The 26,685-nt window shown below is 37.9% G+C and overlaps 1 protein-coding gene across 4 annotated transcripts; it reads left to right on the top strand.

The window, feature by feature from the left end:
* The first annotated feature begins 5,129 nt into the window (after positions 1–5,129).
* TNFAIP8 (TNF alpha induced protein 8) lies at positions 5,130–25,425 on the top strand. Of its 4 annotated transcripts, none has more exons than XM_019286932.2 (2): positions 5,130–5,153; positions 23,538–25,425. In XM_019286932.2, coding segments are annotated over exons 1-2 (567 nt in total). In that variant the 5' UTR covers positions 5,130–5,152; the 3' UTR covers positions 24,104–25,425. The 4 variants fall into 4 exon arrangements, with proteins under 4 accessions (XP_019142477.1, XP_010399579.1, XP_010399581.1 ...); XM_010401277.3 differs by lacking the exon at positions 5,130–5,153 and adding an exon at positions 5,251–5,388; XM_010401279.2 differs by lacking the exon at positions 5,130–5,153 and adding an exon at positions 16,779–16,864.
* Positions 25,426–26,685: the final 1,260 nt, after the last annotated feature.

Here is a 26,685-nt window from a genome sequence, read left to right as displayed (position 1 = left end):
GCAGAAGGCACAGACCGTGGGCCAGCGCTGCACCCTTGGGCACCGGGGAGCTTGGCTGGTGGATTTGTGCAGATGGACAGTGCTGGAAGAGGCAGCAGATCCTGCTTTTGTGCTGCAAGATCTCAGTGCTCTGAGAGCTCATCCACCAGTCTGAACTAATAGAGAAGGGCTAGAAAACAAAAATATTTCCTGTTTTGTAAACCTGTGCATCTTGAAAGTCAATGCAATTGTGATCTGCTTGCCTAAAAAAATTGTAGTGATACTGAAAGGAATGCAAGAAAGGAACAAGTCAAGGGCATGCTTCTGTGCTGTTTTTGCCTGCTTACTCAATCAGTAATTTCTATATAAAGATCTTTCAGGTAAAATCTACAAGTTAATGAGGCACCACTTGCAGAAGAAATAGCTAGAGTTAATTTCCTAATGATACCTCAGTGTGGCCTCTAGAGTTGAATTTAACAATTTTCCTCTTATTTCTATGAGGAAAAAACCCCCATTATTTGTATGGTTCTTTTCTGAGATACCATCTTGTTGCTCTTATGTGAGAGCAGCATGTTTGGAGATTCCATATATGTATGCAGACTAGACCTGATACCCTTTTTCCTGTTTGGAAGGTTTTAGACATATATATAACAATCTTACATCTTGTTCCCCCTCAGAACATTAGTTTGAGAAAAAGTCAAAACCCTTGAGAACTGGTGAAATCCATTATAGTGTAGTACGTGATTTCCCATTACATTTTGAAAATTGTATACATAAAAAAATAATATATGTGAGTGACTCAGGATAGTCTCCAATGTTTTCCTTATCCTGTATGAAAACTTGCATCATGTATCTATACTCCACACACATTGAAGAGTCTCAGAAGTTGAAAACCTGTTAATCGAAACCTCTAGAATCAGAAATAGGTACAACAGCTTGTTGCGGCTAGAAAAGAGAAATGGCAAAAGGCTTCCTTGTATTTTTCCTCTGGGAATTCTGGCCTTCCCTCTGCAACATTGTCTGTCCAACTGTGTGGTGGGTTTTATGCTCTTCATTGTAGGAAGTTACTTTTGTTTTCTGTAAGAGAATTTGTCCTACAAAATTTTGTTGTGTCTAGTCATTCTATTTTTAGAATTTTTGTAATTCTTTGTTTTGTCCTTCCTGTTCCGTATCACATGAAGAGTTTACAATTAAAGAAGTTTTTTGAGCTTGCTTATTTAGCATGATTGCTGAATGGCAAAACATTATCCCTAAGTTATGGTATCTTTTAGTTTATTCCATGAAATCAGCTGTTTGAAAAGCTTTGTTTATAGCACTACTGAAAGCCAGCAATTTCTTCAACTACACAGTCTTACATGGGTCAGTGTAATGCAACATTTTTGCTTTCTCATAACTGATTCACACAACATTCTCTACCTTGCTAATTTGTGGGAAAGAAAATTTCAACAGCATAGCTATTGGTACAGCATAAAGAAACCATACCTGCAGTTACGTGTATTGTGATCTTTCAGGGTACTTGTACACCTTTTCCTTTTGCCTCACAGTTGGGAGTGTGGTGGGTCTCCTCAGCTGCCATCGGGATCTGTCATGTGGCTTCAAATAATTCCATAAGTTACAGTCAGCTAATGACACACAACTGACTTAGGGAAAAGGACTGGTGGCTATCAACTGTACCAAGGAGTAGCAGTTGGGTATGGATCATAATTTTTTATTGTTTAAAGGTTTGCAATCCATTAATTGTGACATTCTGGAAGAGCAGAAATTATTCACCATGCAACTTTAATTGTGTTAACAAAATATGGGGAAGTTTGGATTGGTTTTTTTTTAATCCCATGAATGTCTAATGTCTGAAGTGTGACATTACCACGTCCTTCTCTAGAACTGTTCTAGGGCTGTACAGCGTTTTTCATGCAGTGGAAGATTTAGTCTTGCTTCCGTGGCAGCTGCCTCCTTTTGAAAGCTTCTTGCTGGTACTTTTCTGGTGGTGGTGCTGCTTCCTCTTTTTTTATAAAACAAAACATTATTGTCTTTTTTGACATTTCAGAATCTTCTTGGCAGCAATTTTAGCACCATTTTCTTTGCTACTAACATACTTCTTATTCTTTTGTTATATATTTATAAAATATGTAATAGGATTTGCAACTTCTGTATCTAATAAACAAATCCTTCTGTAAACAGAGCTGTTTCAGCATGGATTGTGACACAACACATAAGCAGGGTTTTGAGCTGGACTGGGGATGTGCTGACACACAGCTACCCATCCCTTCACAATTCCCCATGTACTACTGTAGTAAGCCAGGGCCTGGCTCTAGTCTGTTCTTGCTGTGGTAACCCTCCCTTAGGGTTTAGCAGAAGTCAGTACAATTTACAGATGATGAGTTAAAAGCCAAGCCAAACCAAAAGTAGCTAGATTTTTTTGCACAGTAAAACCAGGAGTTTTTTGTTTCAGCAGAGAAGGGTGGGAAGGACCATACCCGGCTTTGTAGCTTTTAGACTTTTAGCCACTGAAGTATGTCAACCCATTTTTTTGTGTGCTGCACACAGACGATTTCATTTTCTCTGGGAATTCTGGCCTTCTTTCCATGGCAGTGTCAGTCCAAATGTGTGGTGAGTTTTAGGCCTTCATTGTAGGAAGGTACTTTTCTGTAAGAGAATCTGCCCTGTGAAATTCAGCTGCACCTCCTAATTATGTTTTTAGAATTTTTGTCACTCTTTTTTTTCTTGTTCCTATTCCATATCACATGCACAGTTTACAATTAAAGAGGGATTTTTTTGGAGCTTCCCATCTTTTTACTCACCATGGGATCCATATCAGTCTGGATGCTTTGACAAATGTCACTTCTCTGCAAATGTAGTGTCATCCATTACCTGGGCTCCAGTGTTTTGCACGGACCCTGCTTAATTTTTGCCTGCCTCATTCCATTACTTTTGCTGTCTTTCTAAGTAAAATAATTAAAGTTGATTGGGTGCAGGCTTGGGAAAAGGTGATAATGTCCTCATTATTGTATGCCAGTACAAGTCCCTGCTTAACCTGAGATCAGAAAATTACATACTTAACCAGTCTTTAGCCAGGTTGGAGTCTTTTCAGCCAGTGCATGTATTTTTAGGAAGCCTAACAACCAAAACGAAACAAAAAAGAATTTCTCAAGTCTGAATTAAGACCCTGTATGCAGGAGTAACAGGACTGAGTGAGATGTGATTTTGATTCTGTAGGGAAGAAACAAAACAAAACCACTGTATTTTTGTTATCTATCCAGTGAGGTATAAAGTTTCCTGGAGATTTGAGAAATCCTAATTTGTGGAACTTGCTGACATTTAATCACAAGTCTTATTATCTCTCTGTGTCTGTCTGTCATCTAAAATAACAAAAGGCATCCATCTAGTATGTAAATCTGATCATGCAGGGATCTTGATGCTGGCTTATATTCCTATCTCTCTACAACACTTCCTTTGATTAAAGGACCCCAGAGGCTATTGCAGTTCTGCTGGACTAACCTTATGTTTCTTCCTGTTCCTTGTCTATTCTGTGTGAAGTCTTCTGAGTGGTTTTAATCTCCTAAATGGTAATTACCCCAAACTAGTACCTTTTTTTTTTCCTTAACCTTGGAAATGTGCCTTCTTTAGCTACTCTGGGGTTGTAATTAGGATAATACTCAATTTCATTCTCTGTGCTTTGAAGGATGGAGCTTTGTACACCACAGGAGATGATAAGGCCTGTAGAAGACAGCTAGCTTCTTGAGGGATATCTTTATGGGGCCCATGGAATTACATGTATTGCAAAAGAAGAAATTGGCAGTGTCACCAAAAGCCTTTAAATAAAACAAAATCTGTCTTACCTAGGTGTGGGAGAAGCACATGGCAAAGGACAAGGACAGTCCTTATCATAAAATAGCTGAAAATAGGATAAAAGTGCTTACATTCTGAAGTAGTATTTACCCCAGTCCACAGAGCAACTTTGCTGTAGGTGAAGAATTTGTACTGCCCTACGTACTGTATCTGTTATTTACAAGACCATCCTGCCTACAGCTGGTCTTCCCCGCTTTGTGAGTGTTTAAGCCTTAATGAGTACAAGTGAATGTTACAATCTGAACAGTTTATTTATTTTTTTTTTCCTCTGTGCCCCACTGCAGAGCAGCTAACAGCTTTGGCTGTTTTCTGACTTCACTGTGAAATACACTTTACTTCTACTTGACTGCAGTAAGACATTTGCTAACTGTTAATAGCTGTTAATAGCTTTACCTCCGGGAGACCCTGACAGCCCTTCAGGCCCACACATTTAACCTTGTGACAGAGAGGTAGGTGGGAATTTGATTTCATGTTGGAGCTGGCAGTGCCATCAGGCCTTCACTTGAGAGACCACACCTTTTCTTTTGTCAGAGCAGTTATCATCGAGGTTTTGTGCTGTTCACTGTGCTAAAAATTTATTAAACGAGTAAGTAGGGAAAGATGATTCCTTAGGACAGTGGTTTTACTGGAGGCTGTGCGAACTGAGAATATGCTTCCAAGTAATTCCCCCGATTTTGCACTGGAGGCATTGCAAACTGGGAAGTGGCTGCAGAAAACCCCTGTTCTATTGCTGTAAAACTGTATCATGTAGTAGTTAAAAATACCGATCTTTTCTGAGATGTGTGTGGGGTAACTGTGGCACAAGAAATCAAACAGTTTTTCCTACAAGGTAAGGTGAATTGCTAGTCTCAGGTAGATGGCACCATCCCCTGAGCATGAGTGAAAGAAAATCAAGATTAAACTACCTGAAAGAAAGCTGCTACTTCTCATCTTTAGGCATGTATTTAGTCATCCAGTATTAGTCAGTATAATTACGGAGGCTACAGAAGTAATTCCAGATAGCAAACAGCGTTGAAATGTACAGTTTAGGCTTAAAAATAAAATGATTTAAAATAGATTTTCCTGCAAGTTAAGAGAATCCCAGTGTGATTGTCAGCCACCGCAGTCAGACGCTGCTCTGCACTCAGGGCTTTTTTGGCCTCTCCTGCTTGCTTTCTCCTACCACGTTGGCAAGCTGCAACAAGTGAAAACTCCACCCTTCTACAGGCTGGGGAGAATAAGATTCATAAACGGCAACAGCTGGCGAGTAAAATCGGCGTTCCTCTGAAGGTGGTGGTTTTCCAGACAGCCGCTGTGTGCAGCTGAGAAAGGGGCGGGATCTTTTTCAAGTACGTTAGTTGTGATTTGCTGAATTCGTAGACTTTTCCCCTCAAAACCCCAACCCTCTCTCGCTCTCGCTCTTTTTTTTTTTTTTTTTTTTTTTTTTTTTTTTTTTTTTTGAGAGAGAAAGGGAGAGGGAGAGAAGTTGACTTGCGGCTGCATCTCAGTGCGCAGTCAGCGTTAATCTGGTCCTCAGAGCCTTGCCTGACACCATGAGTTCGGAAGCCGATGATCCCAAGGAAGGTACGGTTTTTAACTTTTCGCAGGAGAGTAAATATGCACGGTGCCTGTCTGAGCATGGAGGAGAGTTTCTGCTCTCTTCAGCTTTCGGGTATTCACAGGGGAGGGAAAAAGGCCTTTGCACAACTATTTGAAGTCCTGCCGAGTTTGCAGGATATGAAGTGACCGAAGTGTTGGCACCCCGGGGTATCTGTCTGGACAGTGGTAATTACCCGCTCGTGGGCTACTCATAAGTGGAAGAAAGTGTGTTTCAAAACACTGGTAGTCAAATGTCGAAAGAGGAAGATTTCTTTCATTTGGAAGCACCGTATTTTTCAGCAGAAGAGGAAGTTGCATGGGGGAGAAGTGAAAGGTCGTTATTCTGGGAATAAGGTTGATGCCATTTACTTCCCTGCGAATGAGTGTGCGTGTGTGTGTGTGTTAAAAGAGAGGAGTGTTCCAAAACTACACCGTGCTGCTGCTGCTTCTGGAGTGGAACGTGTGGAGGGGCTGGAAGTGCTCCAACAAAAATGCAGTTATTCCCTAGTGTTGATCGGGAGGGGGATGTGAGAGGGATTCGGACAGTGGGGAGCAAGCGGGGGAGGAGGAGGGCAATTTCCTGAAAGTGCCTATATACAAAAGAGCATTTATACAGATGAGGGAACGGAGCAGTGGTGGGGTTGTACGCTGGATTTCTTAGAATAGAATTGATGTTTCATGGTTACACATAGTCCTTAGGAGACTCAAACATATAGAAATCCAGTATGGCTGAGAAAAACAACTTTAAAAACTCCAACAGAAAGCAAGCAGTAAGGCAACCTAAGCATTTTGTATTTGGTGAAAACAAGAACTTTTTGGAATGTTTCAGATGGTTTTCCCCTCACAGTCTGTACAGCTTCCTTCACTTGAAGTATAACATCACCAGGGACATCTGTCTGTTTACTTGCTTAAGAGTATTTTGTTAATTTGCAAAAACGTCTGCTTGCACTGAATCAAACTTAATGCTAATAATGCTGGTAGAACCTGGGAAGTAATGAAGCCTGATAACCTCTGTTTTGATAAGAATAATCCTCATGTTTGTCTTCTTGTCAAATGAACAGCTGAACCAAAAGGCAGCTCTTGGTTTGTTATTTTTTTTCCTCAAGAAGGTTCTGTAGTACAGATTTGTTGAAAAGCAGAACTGTAAAAATGATTTCTCTTTAGAAACTTTGAAAAAGAGAATATTGTGAACATTCTCCCTTAGTTTTACAGCAGGAGAGATCTGCTTGCATGCTATAGCAGGAAAGATCCTCTGGTTTCATACAGGAAGCTCCAGACAGTTTTACTAAACTGACTATATCTGAAATGTAGATTTTATTGTTTGAAGAAATGTCTTGCCTTCTTAGATGACTCTGGTTCTTAAAATCCCCTTTAAATAGGTTTGCTTTTCTGTGCATTTCTTCATAAACAATTTGAGATGCCAGGATTTTCATGCTGGAAAAAAAGCATTTGAAGCAGGTGTCTGAGACAGAAAAGAAAGGGTAGCTTTTTGATTAGTTATTTTTAGCTTGGGGAATATTTGGGTTTTGCTGTCCTTTGTTCTTAATGTGTTAGAATGGAAAATGAAACAGTAACCATTGTGTGAAGATGAGGTACAGATGTCACTGAGAAGGTTTTTCAGTCACTCTGTAAATGTATTCCTGCTAATATATTCACATCTTTAAAAGAATAATTTAGAAAATGCATGAGAAAAGGGGCGCTCAGTGTGTATGTGAATAAAAACTGGGATTAACAGGTAAAAATGTAGAATTGCAGCTGTTATGTTACTTTCCCTAGTCTGATTGAATATTTATGGAAGCATAAAATACTCAAAAATACAGTCAAATACTTGTGTATTTGTAATGATCCACTGTATGTAGCGTAAAATAGTCAGTCTTTCGACTAACAAGCTCTGTTTCATGAAGAAACTATATTTTTGGATAAAGAAAATTGATGCTTCACAAATTCAAACTGAATGTGTAGCTCAGTCTTTTGACACTGAGGATATATAATTTTTTAAGTGGTTTACCAAAGAGGAGGTGGTTGATTTTCTCTTTAGGTGCAAGACAAAATGTCACTCTAAAAGAAATTCTGATTTACCCACAAATTATATGGTCCACACAGGATATTAGGAGGTAAAGAGGTCTGTGACTGATTATGGAAGGAGTAGAGGGTACACTTGGACAGTTATAAAATAGTTATTTTAACAGATTCTGTACATCTGAAGGCCAAAGCTAGTGATGAAGGGTATAGTGGCTAATCTGCTACAAGCTAAAAAGTGAAAAGAGGAGAAAGCTACATGAAAAATGTTGGTTTAATGATGTTTGTAAGCATAGGCAGACTTACATGTTTTCCTTAACGCAGACACACTCAAGTGGCCAGGAGCTAGTGAAGAGGTCTGAGGAGCTCCGAAGTTCAGTTGAAGCTTCCAGGCGTGACTCCCAGACCATGTGTTGGAAGCTCAGCCTCAGTGAAAAGGAGAGTTGAGGGTGTAGTAGTAACGCTGAACATTGTGTATGTGCGGCTAATGATCTGACGCTGAAGTGAGAAGTACTTCACTTTCAGCTACTTTATACAAGGGGATTGCAGTAGCTGAAGAACATTGGGATGTCTATAGAAGTAGATTTAGTGTGGATTATTTTTAAAAATCTACATTACAAGATCCAAGATCGCTGGCTTTTACTGCAAAAATGAACTATACCCATTGTTACAATGAAACCCCAAATCGAGGTCAATTTTGAATGGCAAACTCCTAAAGATTTTCTTTTGGTAATTAATCAAATAAAGGTAGAGCATTTGACCTCAAGTGAAACCTGATTTTTTTAACAGAAACGGAGGATAAAAAGACATTGCTAGAAGACAGGCATTACCCCACTATATATTATACTAATTGCTAGTATAGGGTATGCAGCAGTATATGTGGGATTTTCAGCTTCTGCCTTTGATGTCTTCGTGGTCCATATTAGAATGGTAACATGAAACAGGTTTTTTTTCCTCCTGCCATGCTGCTCAGTAACTTCAGAACAATGTTTGTGTTCGTCTGTATCCTACAATGCTGTGGTAAATATGTGCATGTGTCTTATGGCGTCAATCTGTATTGCATTTACAGATTCCAGCAACTGTCATGCTATAAATAACCCTGTCACATTTTCTTGTTTTCATTCCTTTTGCCCCAGATGAAACAAATTGTGTGTTGAAGTCCATAAGAAGAGTATAGCAATTAACTGCATGGCATAATTTCATTCTAGTGTTGATTGGTGGCATGTCACCTACTGTGGAAGGTACCAAGTGGTTTCAGGCTTTGATTTGACTGAATTCCTTTTTGAGATCAGAAGGGAATGTTCTTAATGCTGTTGTGTTAAAACTATGTATCATGAGTGCACCTTTTAAAATACATGCCAATACCAATTAAAATGATTGTGATGTGAATGTCCTTCTTTGATAGAAGGAAACTGTATAAAGCTCTAGAAAACTTCATCTTCATTCTACAAGTCTTATGCAATATATTTAAAAAACAACAGGAGAGAAGTCTAATATCTCAAAGGAAAAGTAAAATAGTAACAGATATCAGAGTGAATGTAATATGTAGCCTGTAAAACAATGGATACTGTATTACAAACACAAGTGAGAGCTTGCATTGCACCTTTATCATATTTAGTTTTGAATACCACATTTCAGGAGAGAGAGAGATCACTGCATTCCTGAAAGTGCTTGGAGATTTTTTTTAGACATGATTAGCATTTTTTTAATCCAAATGAGATTACTAAAGAATGAGCTCACCTGTTTTGTTCCTTTTAGAGCTCAGAACAACACAGGGGTTATAAAATCACAGAGCACTCACTGTTTCAAGAAGCTAGTACTCCCTCCTGTAAGTAGTCATGGATTTGCTTTGACATTTTGCAGTCACCTCTCATGCATGAATGTTTTCCAAGCTAGAATTGTGTTCAATTAGGCAACAAATCAACTGCTCTTGTGCTCCTACAGGCTGCTTACTCTGTGTACAACATTGATTGGACCCTGTAATGTATCATCCTGCATCCCACTAACTCCAAAACTAGCATTTGTTAGAACCTTTTTTTATTTTATGATAGTGAATGGGGAAATCCAAACTGTAGAACTAGAGCACAGAATTAGTACTTAACCCCACAGATTTGACTCACCTTCTGCTCTCACCCCAAAGACTAAAAAATGTGGGGTTCCTTTGTTTCACATGCTTTTGCTTACCCTCCCTTGTAAAAACAATAATCTTCATAAAACATTAAGGCAGTGAAACGGGGGCCTTTTGTTGAGAGTTGTCTGGACAGTTCAATTCAGAAGCAGGAAGAATCACCTGGCCCCAGTATTAGAGATCTTGATTACTCAATTTGAGAACTTTTTTTTTATTTCACAGATAACTTTCTTACTACTGATGAAGAGAATGAAAAGATTGCTATGGTTATACATACCATGTACACAGCTTTGTAAATCATAGCAATGCTTTGACAATTTGGCATTTTGTGCAATCCCTTCTGTAGTTAATTAGAATTCAAGATTAATAGGACAGGGTGATGGGGAAAAAAGTATCCCTCTAGTACAGGAAAGAAGGACAAAGGAAAATAAGCTTGTGAGAGGTGAGAAAGAATTATTACTAACCAGGTGCTGTAATACCTTATCACATATGCATGAGGAAAGCGTTGCCAGAGTTACAAATTGCAGGGCAAAAGGAAAACCAAGAAGGTAAAACCATAATGAAAAAGAAACAATGGGAAATTTAGAGGAGTGAGAGTACAGTACACAGGGAAATTGGAACTGCTAGATTTTTTTTTTTTAAATGTAGTTTGGGGGATAGTTTAATGAATCTAGACACAGAAAATAAAGGGCTGTGAGGACAGGACAACAACTGCTGTGGTTCGTAGCACAGCTGCTGCAGCTCCATGGAGATGTGGGCCCTTGAATCTATCAGTGAGAGTACTGACTTCAGGCTGTTAAGCCATAAGACTCGGTAAGCAGCTCTGCACCTCTCCCCTTCAAAACTGAAAGAATGGTAGTTTTTATGTTCCTGGCCACATCAGGGTCATCTTTGTGATAACCTGTTTGTGAGTGGATCAGATGGCCACTCTGATTGCTTTTCCTACAAGCTCAGAATTTAATTAGTTGAACTGGTGGGTGTTTTTTGTAGAACACATTTGGAAGTCCATATGCAGTAGTTGTTTTCTGCAGGACACTTTGTACCTCATGTATTTATTAATCTGTGCAGCTGGATCAGATGAGGAAGCTAGCTGGTAATTTGAGCACAGGTGACAGGATAAACACGGGCTGTAGCTGATAGATTACTTCAGAGAATCACTGAAACTTAGCAGGTTAATAATTTAGTTGTGATTGTTGGGTTGAATGCTAGATTGCTTTGAGAAAATTCCATTAATATAATTATGCTTATGCAATCAAATCTTTTAATCCAAAATGAATTGCAAGGTTCACAGGCTTAGTTTCAAATAAGATACAGTCCCTTGAGCTATCTGGTTGATAGAGAGAATCATAGATTAACTGAGGCTCTAGGGAATTTCTGGAGGTCACTGAGCACAACCTTCCACTTGAGGCAGAGCCAGCTTTAAAGCTGGATCCAAATTCAAAGTTAGATGAGGTTGCTCAGGAGTTTACCAGTCATGCTGATAGTGTCTTAGAGAGTTGTGGTAGCACCACTTCTCTAGCAACCACTTCTCTAGTACTTCAGTGTTTGGCCACACTTGCTATGAAGGTGGTCATTCCTAATGAGACTTCCTCTTGATACTGCTTGTGTCTCTTGCCCTCTTCTCTTTTGCTGTGCATCCTCAAAAAGAGCCTGGCTCTGTCTGCTCTGTAACTATCTGGTAACAAGTTGCCTATGTTGGTAAGGGCCACTGTTACTTTGATCAAGCCTAGCACTCTCAACCCATCTTCAGTTATCAGGCGCTCCACGTCCCTAACCATGCTGGTGACGGTCTGCAGGACCTGCTTCAATTTGTCAGCTTCTTTTTTGGGGAGATACTGAGGAGCCCAGTACTGTTCACAGTATTGCTCTACCAGTATTTTTTCATCTTCCAGATTTGTTTGTTGTACTGGAGACTTAGTTTCCCAGTCTTCTTTCATTTATGTTGATGATAGCATTTGCTGTACTATAGTACTTACACCTGTGGGTTGTTTTCTTTGGGGACTTGGCAAACTATGGACTACCACAAATGAGACAGAGGTTAGAGACCAGGAGCAAAATCCAGCAAATCTCTGCAGAATCAAAAGAGGTATCTGGGTGAGGGAGGGGCCTTGCACAAATATCTGGTAAAGCTGTATTCTTTACCAGTACTATTTCCAAGTGTACTAACAGGTTAAATGAATTGCTTCTAAGAATAATGAGTGTTTTGTAATACATTATCCAGGACTAGCTTAAGAAAAATGTAATGCTGAAACACTAATTGTAATTTGCAATTTTCATTCAAAAACACGCATAATTTTTTTTTATCAATTTATCATTTGGTCAAATCTTCCACTAAATATTACAGTTTTGGAAGGGTTCTTAAATGCTGCTTTTTGAGAGGCAAAATGCATCCCCTCTCCACTCAGTCATTTAGTGTCACTCTAATAATAAATGAAGGAAATGAAAACTATATTGCAGGTTTCATTGCAAGTTTTGGGACTGATTTTTTGCTACAATTAGATTACAAAGTGTGGTAAGACAAAAGCATTTCATAAAGAGGTATGAAAGATTTTTATGCTATTTCATGAAACAACAACTGGTTTTCATTTTTCCATACTCAACAGAAGTAGTAGGTTAAAATCTATTTCATAATGGCTTTAAAGCAAAAATTACTTTTTTTCATATTTAAAGATTATTTTTTCATGTTTGCATATTGGTTAGGAATTCATAGATCCGGTAATATCCAGCAGTAGAACTGTTGTTAGTAGCAATTGCTGTTTATGAGTTTGTAAGAAAAGAGTGCTTAAACTGACTGTTTCAGTTATATTAATGAGTTGCACTAATCTGAACAACAGCCTTATACATACTGACAATAAGGTGTTTTTTTGTGGTCGGAAATCTGAAAGTTACAGATGTTCATGTTTTCTTGGTTTGCGTAATTGTATTTGATGAGCTGCTTGTGTTTTTTAATGCTAGGTGTACACTTCCTGTTTTGTGGACGCATTCTGTCCTGACTACAGAACAGGATACACAGTGGGATTAGCAATAAAATGCAATTGCCAAAAACTTGGTTGTTTTAACCATCATGTCAGCAAAAGCATTAGCGTTAACCCTGTTGTCATTTGGGGACAGTCTTACTTTGAGGGAGAAGGGGAGAAACTGAGAGACCTGTTCTTTGAGGTATTCATTGCACATTCATGACTGCGGGATGTTTTCTCACAAATTTTGTTCTTATTACTAAGATTCCCTGACAGTGGGAAGTAGAGAGCTCATGTCTCTCGGTGTCATGTTGGACTCAGTCTGGAGAACTTGGGATTCAAAATCTTCCCTACAGAACTGTTTCAGCAGAAGCAATATAGAGGATTGGCTACACACTGTATGAACTAATTTAATTTTCCCTACCTTTTGCAGAATTTATTATCAGTGTTTTAACTATGCAGATTAGTGGTGAAAGATCAGATATTCTGTTTTGCATAGCAATAAGGAAAACCTACCTTTCAGTCAGTTTGACATATAATATACAAATGTCAGAGTGTCTGCAGAGAATCCTGTTCCTGCTGGCAGTTTGTAGTAATGAGAATAAATTGCAGTAAAGTGGGAATAAGCACCTCGTTTATTTGAGAGCATTTATCTTTGAAAAGTTTGAAACCTGAAATTCCAGGGACATTTTCTGCGATGATTTTATGTATCTATAAAGGCCAGTAATTGCAAGTTTTTCTAAGGCATTTGTAGCTGCCCTGGGATTTCAGTGGATCTCTAAGAATGTGATACCCTCAAGTCTCTATCCCAAAATGTTTACATTCATACAGGAATTAATAAAGCACAGACTTAGTGCATGCACAGACAAGCATCCACTTAATTAACTTCAAAGAGATGTGGAGAAAACTTTGAAAAGTGCAGAAACTCCATTGTTTTAAAACCTGAGGCTTTCATGAGGAATGGTTTTTGCTTTTACTATGTCACTTCACAAAACTATTCTACAAAGATTTTATTTATAGAAAGAGTAAAATTTTGGTTTAACATTAACAGAAGTAAGCAGATGACATCGGTGAATACTTCAGCTACTGATTCCAAGGGCTATTTTTTACCAGTTGCAAATAAGAAAATGAATGGATGTTTCTGTTCACTTAAAAACATTTGTTTTAAAACATTCACTGAGAAATAGTGATGTAGACTTTATTTTAGGAACTTGAAACAGTGAATCATAAATTTGAGTATCTGTGAACAGAAGTGGTGGATACTTCAGGAAGGGGTAGGAATAACATTTGACTGGTGCTAAGATGTCCTCATCAAGCTCACAGCCTTGTCCTCAATTCTGGAAATTAGAGATTTAAATTCTGTGATGCAAGACATTGCATCCTGGATGTATGATTACACTCACCTTTCTTTGCAACAAGCAGTTGGTATCAAAATCAGTTGAAAGAGATGTAACTTGCAGTTAAATGTTGATCCTTTTGTTGTGGCTTGTTACCTAATGCCATGCAGTTGGGGAGAACAGCAGTATGATGAGGAAAAGAGCAACTGTTGACATTTTTATTTCAGTGGCATATATGTATTTGAAATTTAGATTGATGGTGTTTCTATTCACCACTTGAGGGCTTTCCTTCTCCAGGGTCAAATTTGTGTTCCCTCCTTCTTACTATGGGCAATAATCTGGGAAATCTCAAGGTACAACAACCTTTCCTGCTGCTGTATGTCCCTTCATAGTTGATCAGTGCTGTCCATTGCTTAGTTGAAAATGTCATTTGATGCCAGTGCAAAGCAAAGAAGCTAAATGGTCAAATTCTGCAGCAGTCAACAGCTGTAAAAAACAGTGCAGTCAAGTCTCATATGCTTTGGCCCAAGAAGTGAATTACAAAGTAGATGCAGGTTTTACAAATCACAGAAGATTTGAGGCTGAAAGGGACCTCTGGAGGCTGTCGAGTTTTTAGTCAGTAAATATACTTGTGACCTTTAAAAATAAATAGGTTACTACTGCTTTGCTAGATAACGAAGTTCTGTGTCTAAATAATACCACTTGCTGATGTAAAAGATAATGACCATGTCAGACATAATGTTTAACCAGAAGATTCAATTTTACAGAAGATTAAGTTGCTAACAGTATTGAAGACCTAATTTTTCTCTTATGTTTTATATTCCATTAGAACTTAATGACATTAGTGAAAGCAAAACCAAACTCTTAAAATATGTAGGGAGCTGGACTGGTGTTTTGACAGGCTTAATCGATGTTTGAGAATTTTGGTGTTGTTAAGTCAAATACTTTAAAGGCAGGCTTGGGTGGCACTAGTGGAAACAAAGAGGAATCAAAGCAAAGCCTTTGAAAGATAAACTGTGTGCTTGGGTCTTGGAGAGCCTGTTCTGAGCTGACAGCGAGGGAGTAGAGAAGTGAAGAAAAGATTCAACCACTGGTTTCACAACTGGATGTTTGGATAAAGGTCATGGTAGTTGTAGTATGGATACAGAAACAGGCTGTAGCTGCTAAATATTGGGAAAAGAACTTAAAACCCAGGGGTTAGTTTATTTTGCTCCTTGTGGGAGAATAAAGTACACATGTTAGGTGTGCAGAGAAAATTACCATTTCAGCCACCAAATGTAGTCTTTCAAAATCATGGATACCATGAGTGGCTGGTATGGAAGGGTAGACAAAGCACATATTCTCTGTAGAGCCACACATTGAATACCATAAAATTTATCCTTTGTGCTACAAGACAGGAAAAAGGGTAGTGAAAAATTAAAAACTGAAAAAGAGATGAAGGGTGTCATTAGTGTCTTAGGCCTAAAGAACAGCCAATATCTGATAAGTAAAACTCTTAGATGGCATATTTTCTTGTGTTTTATAATCTACATTTCAATGATGATATTGGAAATGAATATATCAACCAGACACCTGAGAACTGAAAGCCCTGTGAATCACTACTAGATTTTATGTAGCTGACCTGTAGCTATGACAGTCTTCAGTGCCTTGGAAGTTAGTTTTATATATATACACATATATATTTTTTTAAAAATATGTATTTACACACACACATAAAGTGAATAGTAGCAATCCAGTGTACTTTAAACATAAGAGACAGATACCAAGGGACTTCCATCCTCTCTGTAAGAAACAGTGTAGCTACAGACTGAGAGGGAGAAGAACAGAGAACCAGAACCAGAAATACAGGAAAAACATTATTAACTAGTTTCAAAGACATTGTAAGATCCCTCACAAACTTCTGCGTTCATTTGAACTCTCTGAAGCCTCTTTGACTTTCTTTACATGTCATTCAAATACATGCTCTTTGCATTTTGACAGCCAGGTTGTGACATTTCCTTGTGTTTGAGTTCCCTGTCCCTCTTATGCCAGATTGTCGTCTCGTCTGGACCTTCCAGTTCATTGTATTTTTGCAACACGTATCTTAATCTTAAATTCTACCCCTTGCCCCTGTGTCAAATTTAAGTTTCTCCAATGGATTCCAAGTTCTCCGGGGCTGCTGGCCTCAGAGGTTGTCCTTCTGTGTTCAAGCCAGGAACTCTTATTTTATATGTATATAGGTCCTGTTCCTACAGCTAAGTGTTTGGGGGATTTTTTTTGTGCGAAAACTTTCTTTTTGTCAGGATGGTTGTAAGAGCAATTAGGTACCACTTACTTAAACTTCAGGTTTTGGGTCCCACTTGGCTTAGGGAGCTTTGCACTGTTGCCTTGCTGCAGGTAGGTATTTGTTTCTAAGGCTGGACAAAATATAGAGTACCTGCATTGCATTTGATTGATTGGAAGGAAGGACGTAAGACACGCTTTATTTTCTGTGAAAAGATTTGTCAGTATTAGTGTTCACTGTGCATGGACACCTGGTAGATAGAGAGGAACCTGATACAGCCCTGAAAAGCCAACAGCTGAAATATACAGGCTGCGTATTTAACAGCACTGCATCAGTTGTTACATTCCAGCAAGGATAACAAATGGTGGCAGAGGACTGAAATACCAAATTAAGTTCATGGCACTGCTCTGTGTGACTGTCATTTTCTCGGTTTAATGCCCAACGTATTCTGAAGTATTCTGAGAGCTGTCATCAGAAGTTAATCTGATTTTTTTTTTCCTTCTCTTTAAAGCTACACTGTTAATTAAAATACATGCAGAGGTTTTGGGAAAAATGGCTTTTAGAAGGCTTTTTAAAATTTCTAAATCAGCTACAGTATATGTATCATGTGATGCACAGGCTGGCTGTGGGAAGCACAAGCATGTAAAACCAGAATAACTTGTTGGCACTGGCTGCTCCCATGGGACTGCAAAACTCTGCAACATTCTTATTGGAAATAGCATCATTCCTTGCCACTCTACCCAGCCTTAACCTTCAGGTACATTTTCTGGCAATTCTTGTCACCTCTCGATCAAAAAAATATTTTGTTTTCTGGGTTTTTTAATGGCTTGGTTTTGCTTTTGCAGCTAGAATCTTTCGCTGATGATAAAATTTTGGACGTGTTAATAGACTAATGTTAGAATTAAATAGCAAAATCCAGAAGCATATGACAATATCACATGCGTTTTGCAAACATATTGGCAATGACTTATTCAGCATTTTATTGAGTGAAAAGGAGCTGTTCTAAATGGTGTGTGCTGGCTTTTCTTTTATTTTTCTCATGTTTCTGCAGCTGAATATATGCTCACTTTCAGTATGAGTATGCAGGTCAGATATACTCTGTATTTTCAAAAATGCTTCATTACCCACATTTTTTTCTGAAATTGCTTGATTAACTGTTGCTTCAGAATGACTCACAGCCTTATAGCTGATTTCCAAATCTAGTAAGACTGCTCATGCAATATTTGCCATGCATTAGGCTTGGCTTCAGATGGGGTGTTTTTTGTTTTAAAGGTCTCCCAGTGTGAGTGCTAGAACTAGTGCACATTGCTTGAATAATTAATATTCTCATTAATACGCTCAGTTGATAACAATTATGGCAAGTGAGAATTTAGTACAATTTACTTTACCTGTTAGGAGAACTGTAGGCCCATGTTTCTTATGAAAGAATGCTTTGTATGCACTGAAAATTCTAGTTTAAACTGTTTTCTAGTTAAAATTGGTATTCATATATAAATCCCTCTTTTTAAACACAAGGTGCCAAGTAAAATATTTGATCTTCCAATAAGGACCTTGTGTACATCAATTAAAAAAGTAGAGGTATATGTGAAAGAAGCAAGTACTGTACAGGCCCCTTGTTTGAGGGTGTTTTTCTCATTCCTCCTTCTGCACTTAGCCATTTGCTCTCTAGGTTTTCCACTGCCTGATGGTGCTTGCCCAACCTATCTGCCCTGCTGACATCCTTCTGTCAATAACCTCTGTGGCTGTCCTGGTCACTTCCCACTCCTGCCCTCGGCCAGCTGTGAAGTTGCAGTCCCAGTGTCTGAAGTTGAAGAGTGAAAACTCTGAGTGCTTCTGGTCTTGCATGTCTGATACAAGCCTCAGTTTTCATCAGCTTTTGAAAAGCCAACAAGTGAACAAATGCTTGTGAATGTAGAGACTGGCCTATATACTGAAGTGGCCGTTTGAGAACTGCTGTATTTTTGGAAGGAATTCTGGAAGAATTTCTGGAAGAATTGTAAGGATTTTAACATACCTTTCACCCAGGAAACTTTGAAGCACTTAGATAAGAATCAAAACACTGACTCTTCTGTTAAAAAAGAAAAGAGAAAACAGCATTAAAAAACCTTTTTGAAACTGTGACTCACTCAGTCAAATGGTTATTAAGAAGAAGCTATATATATCATGTGGCAGCTAGAAAAATCAACTTACCTTATTCATATCTGAAGAATTAATAATCTGTATCCTACTACTCAAGTTTTTAAATCATATTGTCATGTAGTAAGTATATTGTGAAAATTGTTACAGCCCTGGTAATAGGTTTAGAATACTTCTGTCTATTTTGTACTTCAGGACTTGTTTGTTCACTGATGTGAACAAGCTCTTGTGGTTTATCTCCATTGGAGCTTTACCTGACTGAAGTCATGTATTTATATATACGAATTCATATATTTATATGCTTCTCTATTTGGTTTTTTTAATGTTTCTGCCCTGTATCATTCCTGAAAATAAGGGTAGACCTGTAAAGACCCAGAAAGCAGAAGGCAAGAAAAGATTAAAAATTCAGTAATTCTCTTATCCCTTCATATCTAGGCAATCTCATGATTTTGGAGGTGCATGACTCATGGTCACATACACTCAGAGAGCATAACACTGTCAATTCCACTTGATTTCAAGTTGCCTCTCTCTGGGGAAATAGTGCTCTTTCACTACAGGAGTCTGACTGAACATGTAATTTGTATGTGCAGGCTTTTAGCTGTAGTTCTCATACACAGTCTATAGAGAGTGTGTCCACACATCCACACAGGATTCCCAGCAGGAAGTCCATTGCCACATTTCTCAATGCTATGTGATAATCTTTTAAATGCTGCCTGAAGCTCTCAGTCAGTGCTGTCTCTTTCTTCCCAAGCCCATGTCAGTGTTCTTTGTGCCTTACCCAAAAACACTTGTCATTTTTGGGCCTTACTAGTGCAGCATGTGATGTGCAAGTCACTAAAATGAGAACTGGGTCTCAGGCAGCAGCATTTCACAGTCCTATTTTCTCTTCCTTCAGAACATATCAACACAGTGAGTATCAGAAAGCTCAGCTCTAGACTTGACCATGGAATTTAACATGGTTCACTGTAATTTTTTGCTGGGTGCCTTCTTTTCCTGCTCCTTCATTATGACAAGTTTAAAAATACTCAGTGACTCACGTAGTCATTGTCAATGTAAGTGAGACTGCGTACACTCAGCTGCAAGTGATGTTGAATCTACCATAGACTGTTGTCTTGTGGAAAAAAAAAGCTGGGTTTTTTCCAAATCCTACCTTTTTTTTTTTTTTTTTTTTGTTTAATTAATTTTAAATAGAGTTGAGACATAGGGTATGTGGTAATAGTGTAATAGTCATTTGCCACAGTATGGAGGGAGGTGTGCTAGCTTCCATGTGAGGGAAAAGTCAGCATTGCAGCCATAAATATGAGCCTTCTTGTACTTTCATAGCAGTCTCCTGAGAGTCTATTAACCACAATTGTCACTGAAAGTTTATACTTCCACCACAGTTTAAGGAAAACCTCTGTATGGTAAAATATTTTGGGAAAAACACATCTAGAATTCTACATGTCCAGTATTTATTCATTTTAATGAACAAAAAATACCATGTTAAACTAGCATACTGTGTGCTTGGCTTCAAAAATCAAGATGTTTCATAATCACTAAACTCACAACTTTCACAGGAGGCTGTCTCTAGCACCTTGTTTGGTCATCTAAATCATGAATTAGGAGATTTTGCAGGTGTTTGCATTATTCCTAAATTGATCTTGTGAATTTCAAAGTAATGGAAGCAGGATTTCCTCTGAGAGCCTTTCCTCTTGGACTACTTTCCTCTGTGGAGGTGTGGCTTTACTGCACATAATCATGCTTATATGTGTAGTTTGTGCAGAAAATGGCATCCCATTGATTTCAAAGGGTTATTTTTTGATTAGAACCTTTTAAAAAGTAAAGTGTAAAACTGCAGAGGAAAGAAATTGGAGCTATAAAGAGCAGTCATGAGGTAAACCAAACTGTGACGTGCTTAAAATTGGTGGGATTACCTGCAGGTCACCAGAGAAATGACACTATTTCAGTTTAGAGTGCAAGGATGTAACCCGTCGATACAAAAGGTGTGGTCAGATATCCAGGCCAGCTACTGCAATCACTTTCAGAAGGTGGCTACATACAGTCATCCCTAAGTAGTTGTATAAAGGTGCATTTTCAGGTGCTCATATCTGAAATTGCAGTCAGAAGTTTGAAAGGGGGTGCCTGGCAGCCTTCACATTGGGAACGCTGCCCTCCCCAGCATGACCTGTGAGTCAGGCACCTCTGATACACTGAGCATCTCCACTTGCAGATACCAGGTTAATGTTTTAACCTCTTCTTGACACGTCACTTGTACTCTCAAGTCACAGGACCTTTCTTCTCCCTCCCTGTCTGTGAATTGTCCCAGTTGTCAGTTGGCAGGAACAGCCCTAGTGTTGCACTGCTTGCTCAGCGCTGCAATTTCCTTTCAGCTCTCTCTTCGAGGAAGTGAAACCATTGTGATGTATTTTTGCATTTTGAGGTGCCAAAGCAAAATGAAGCACTGCAGGCAGGAGAAAAAGGTAGCTGAGAAGAGCTGCTGTTACAGCGAGGAGGAAAACCCCATATTCACTCTGTGATAGCTTCTGACAACGTTTCAAAGCACATGATAAAGTGTGCACTGGATTTACCAGAATAAGTAAGCCACAGGCCAGTCTTCACCTTGGGTATTTTGCTTCTCTTTTTGCTGTCAGCAATAAAAACTGCAATTACATTAGATGAACAAGTAAGTAATAGTTTTACTGTTAAGGTAGTATGTGTGTTCACTCTGAAGAAGCTCTATAATCTTACTGCTTAAACTGAGTTTTATTCAAGCTGTGAAATACATTTTAAGTCTGTCATTGGTAAGGAGGAAAAATTCTGATTATAAAATACAAACAGTTAGCAAGTTACTTTTTTGGATTGGCTGAAATCCTGAAGTATGAAATTTACATATTTAGTAATTAAATTAGAACCCATGTAACAGCATAGGAAAATGAAGCTAACTTCTGGGGTATTTATAGCAAAGGAGATAGAAAGTAAGCCATGCTGGATAGCCCCAAAACTTGGACAGATTTTAGAAAAATACCATTAAGAGTTCAACAGCTTTTGGAATGGAGCAATTCCTGTTTTGGTTAGCAGAGGTACCTACATATTGAGCTGTACTTTGTAAAATGTAAATTATGTAATGTAAGATTTTTTTGTTGTTGTTCAAAAACTGTATGATATTTAAGAAACTGCCATGTTTTCAGTTTCTCGTAACTGATACTTTGCATGTTATGATGTTAGGACCATTCCTGAGTGTTTGCATGGCTTTCTGGAGATAGGTTATGTGGATTTAAAAAGATAGAATTGTTCAGGCTGGAAGTACAGTGGAGCATTCGCTGTGATATTACTTTATAAGAAATAACGCCTACAGCATCCTGAGAAAGAATGCTTAAAAATACAGATATATTGTATCATGTAAGTTTTTCACAACTGCTATTAGTATGAACATCTATATACGTGTAGTGTGTCAGAAGGAAGACGTCATGAGCATTAATAAGAAGACTTTAAGTAAATGAAAGTTATGAAACAACAATTGATATTCCTGATTTGGAAGGTAAAGAAAAAGTTACCATTCATCGGTAGATCATTGTAAAGCATTGGCTGTTGAGTTCTAATATTTGACCACCCTTTGGAAAACTTGGATTAGTTTTACTTTAATAGTAACAGTTGCAGTTTTAAATTTAAAAACACAGTAAGCGAATTAAATATTTTCAGTTCAGAATGACTGCTCAGCATCTTTAATGTCTTCCTGTATCTTTGTGGTTGAGAAGTGTGTCTGTCTTGTGATCTTGAGTGCTTTGCCCAAGATAGTTAACAAGGGGTTCTTTGGTTTTTGAGTGTCCTCTTGTAGTAAAGATTTTAGAAAATGTGCTCAGACACTTCACGCTTCAAAACAAAATACTGATATGCACTGAAAGTTTTAAGAAACAAACCTGCTTGAAAGTTTTTGGGATGGTAATAAAAGGAGCTTGTTATTAAGTTTCTCAAAGATACTCTTGAATTAAAAATACAGATTTGTGTTTCATGTCCTGAAGGACAAGTTTCTTCTATTTGCTGGAACCCCTGAGGCACTCCGCGTCTGAACACACCCAGCTGCCCACATACCAGCAGTTAAGAGGAAACCTTTTCCAAATTCAGGGACTCACTGTCTGACATCTGCAGAGTTGATGTTTTCATTAAAGGAAAAAAAAAAAAAAAGAAAATATTTCCAGTCCCTGTGTTTGCTAAGCAAACATTTCATATGTATAGTAAATGTAAACAGATGTAGCTTTCCTTTGGCCTGTCTGAGACTCCAGGAGAGCTGCAGCACAAAGGCAGCCATTTCCTAGACAATTCTACCTGAAAATACGAACTCACGTGTGTCTTATTGGAGAGAGCCCTGCCAAGGAGTGTGCTTTAAAAAACTGTTGCTGACAACAGAATGTATGGTAAAATTTCACAAGTCAAGTTTGTGAAGGGCTGTTTGGGGTCTTTTAAGTATCTGAACAAAATTACAAGCCAGTCAGTGGGTTTATTCATGCAATAGAACATAGTTTTAGAGGTGGAAATCTGTTCTAGGATCTGCTTCACTGGTCACAGAAAGATACTTTTAAAAGGTTATGCTCACAAGTGTTATGACAATCCCTAGAAAGTTAATTTCTTGCTTTTACTCCATTAAGTATAGAACATAGAAATGTTAATCTGTTCTTGCTCTTCTGAAAACTAGTGTCTTCAGATTGCACCCAGAGAATCTCAGTGTTGTTTGCTGACCATGGATTTTTGCCTTTCTTTTATATTTCTACATGGATATCTATAGATATGTATAAAATAGGTATCTAAAAAAAAAAATTAATAGATGTGTGGTGTTTGTGTTCACTGATCATGTAAAATGCTAAGCAGGAGAAGGCTTTATAATGGTCACTTCACTGAATTATTATCTTTATTTGAGTAGCAGTCGTTATTTGTTATGGCATTGGGATAATCCTGGTTTCCGATTTCATTATGAATGCGAGAATCAGATTAGATTTGTGACTCACCTAATCAAATAGGGCAGTTTTATTGCCTCAGTTTGAAATTCCATCTACCCATATATAGAGAGATCTTCTAAACCATTTCTGTGCAGGTTCAGTTGGTATTTTCTCAAAAGTAAAACAGTCTGAAAGAATGTAAACCTAAAGAGAAAAAAGTTTTAGGGATTTAAATATGGGGTTTTTTTCCTGCAACTGTGTTGCATTATTTTTGTGACATTTAGTAAGATTAACTTACTGAATATATAAATATGGAAATATTCGTCAACTTGCTGTCCAGAGACTGTCTGGAAGTACTGACTGTGTACTTTTTTCTTCCCCTAGTGGCCACAGATGTCTTCAACTCCAAAAGTCTGGCCATTCAGGCCCAGAAGAAGATCCTTGGGAAAATGGTGTCCAAATCAATAGCAACTACTTTGATCGACGATACAAGCAGCGATGTTTTAGATGAGCTTTACAGAGTAACAAAGGAATATACACAAAATAAAAAAGAAGCAGAGAAGATCATCAAAAACCTCATTAAAATAGTCCTCAAATTGGCAATTCTCTACAGGAACAACCAGTTTAATCAGGATGAAATAGCATTGATGGAGAAATTCAAGAAGAAGGTTCATCAGCTGGCTAAGACGGTGGTCAGTTTCCATCAGGTGGATTATACCTTCGACAGGAACTTTTTGTCCAAATTGTTAAACGAATGTAGAGAGCTGCTTCATGAAATCATTCAGCGTCACCTAACTGCGAAGTCACACGGACGCGTCAACAATGTGTTTGATCACTTCTCTGATTGTGAATTTTTGGCTGCCTTGTACAATCCCTTTGGACCTTATAAAACCCATTTGCAGAAACTTTGTGATGGGGTCAACAAAATGCTAGATGAGGGGAACATATAAGTACTTGTATTAGAGGTGCTGCCTATGAGTTATTTGTAGATGGAACACTGTTGATTTATGAAGGAATAAGGGAGCATGCAAAGAGGTTTTTTACATTATGACAAATCTTTCCTAAATATCTTTATTAATTGATTTCTTATTATGCTCTATCTGTTGCTATTCACAGTCCATCTGGAAGAAAAACTGCACATGACCTTTTTTATTGTGCTTTGCCTATGGAAACAGCTTTATAAAGACAATCAAACAGAATGGTTCAAGTAGAGTAAGAGTCTTGCAAGATAGATATACAAACCAAAACAATATGCTGTCAGACAATCTGCATCTTTCATAGATTTACAGAATTAATTCTAAACTATCAGAATCCAGTAATGTTGGTAACAGATTATCATGGTGATGGTACACTCTGTAATTTCTTTCATTTACTTGTAAAATAGACATATTTGATTCATTTATAGTCTTTTATGCTCTCTGCACAGATAACAGCTTCCTAGTGTTGCCATTATGAAGCATTGAGTTTTAAATAAAATCAGTGATGCTGTCACATAGAGTCTTAACAGCAGGCTTGTGCATCTCCAGCTCAGAGGTGAAAACTTCCTGTCTGCAAGGCAGGATCTCTCAAGTAGAGATCCTTATAGACCTGCACAGGTGCTTGCTTCCTTTGATTACATGGGGATTATTTGAGGAATAAGCTACAGGAAAACAGCCGAACTGGGGAAGAGTATTCCCAAGAAACCGCTTGTGGTACAGAATTTTAACTCTGCCTATGATAAGGTAAAACACAGTGACTTCTCTGTGCAATTCCTTAAGATATTTAGAATTCTGCTAGTAGAATCATAGAATCAATCATTTGGGTTGGAAGGGTCACAATTCTTTTCAAAAAGATGTGAGTCAGTATATTTGATATACTAGTCTGATGAGTATGGTGATGTGAATTCACCAAAGTTGATAAATAAATTTCAAGCTAATTTGCTTTGTGTACAATGAAACTAGAAAGAGAAATTAGTGTTATCATTGTGTTACATACCATTTAACTAATGGAAAAATGGAATTTTGAATAAATTTTTTCTTCTTTTCATACTTCCTACCTTTTATCCTTCTTTTTCTTCCTCATCTTTTCTCTGCCTTGACATTGGGGATAAAAAATGTGACTTTCTAGACACTGTAATGTACTAAAAGCATGAAGTTAATACATTTCAAACAGCCAAAGACTTTTTGTTAGGAAGCATATAAAGAATTTGCTGTTTATTTAATTGCCAGTGTTTTTGCTGTTTGCTGTGTCCTTTTGTTTTAATGAGTAAACCAAAGAATATTTGCACTCCAAACTTCTCTTGTCTTTTTTTCCCCTTCTCATATTTTTAATTCTAAATTGTGCCAGCAACAAAAGCGTTGCAGCATCTGACATATGATTGCAGCATGACTTGTGATTTTTAAGAGAGAAAACTAAGTTTTATTCATGTTAGGTTGGTCATTAGGCTCTCAATATTTCTAGAAATGTGCCAGAGAAATGTGTTCAAAAGGTGAACTCATTTTATTGAAGCCACTGGTGTTCAGCAGAGAGAGAAGATTGATGTACTACTACTCTGGAAACAACCGGGAACTGATGTAAGGATAGTACACCAAAATTTGCCGGGAAATAAATGATTAGGTTGACATCTGAAGGAACATCATGTAAGATCCCTTCCCATGTTTTATGTACACAGAAAATACACTGTGTTTCTGTCCATCAGAAGTCATGTATAGGGATGCAACATCATGGAGAAAGTCGCACAAATTTTAAGGAGTTTAGTTTCTGGTGTATTTATTTTATCTTCCCACCTAGAAAGAGAAAGCTGTTTGTTTTCTTTACCAATTCTTCCTCCTGGGAGGGGAATAAAAAGGAACTTGACTTCTAGAAATTAAAGTTTTAGCTACAAATCCTATTTTTAAATCATGTCCTGATTTTCCCAAAATAGCATAGTTTATAATGAATGGTAACAGTTACTGAAAGGAGGGGACAGTACCTTGTTTAGAACCATGTGTATTATATGCGTGTGCTGTGTAAAACACAGAAGATTCTCTTTGGCTGTGACCTAGAATATTTTGATTGCTGAAATTTGAATTTTCTCTGGGATAAAAATTGCTGAAATAATCTTTGTACTTTGATAATTAACACCTACTTACATGTATATGAACCATGTATATTTTCAGGACCCAGGACCTTCTTATTGAGCTGCAGTACCCAGCCATTTATTGTTAGAAAAAGTGAAAATTGCCCATGGAGATTTGATTATAAGCATGAAAACTTGACAGCCAAGAGAACTTACATTTAGCTCACAACTGAGTTACATTCTTCTGAGATGCTGTAACAATGGTTCTTGTCTGGCATTCATTTTGAATTACAAAAAAGGGGCTTCCATAAGTATGAAAGAAACCAGTTGTGTTGGGTTTCCAAACACCTACCACGTACTTCTGACATGACATAGCACTCGAGCTGTATATTTTTGCAGTAAATTTATTTTACCTGCGGCATACATAAATAGTAGCTTTAATTATGAAAATTCAGAAATAAACTGACAGCATTTTTCCTTGTAGTACGCTTGTAT

Source organism: Corvus cornix, chromosome Z (genome assembly GCF_000738735.6).
Source record: "Corvus cornix cornix isolate S_Up_H32 chromosome Z, ASM73873v5, whole genome shotgun sequence".
Classification (NCBI taxonomy): Eukaryota; Metazoa; Chordata; class Aves; order Passeriformes; family Corvidae; genus Corvus; species Corvus cornix.
Note: the sequence above shows the minus strand (reverse complement) of the source record. Positions and strands in the feature narration are given on the sequence as shown.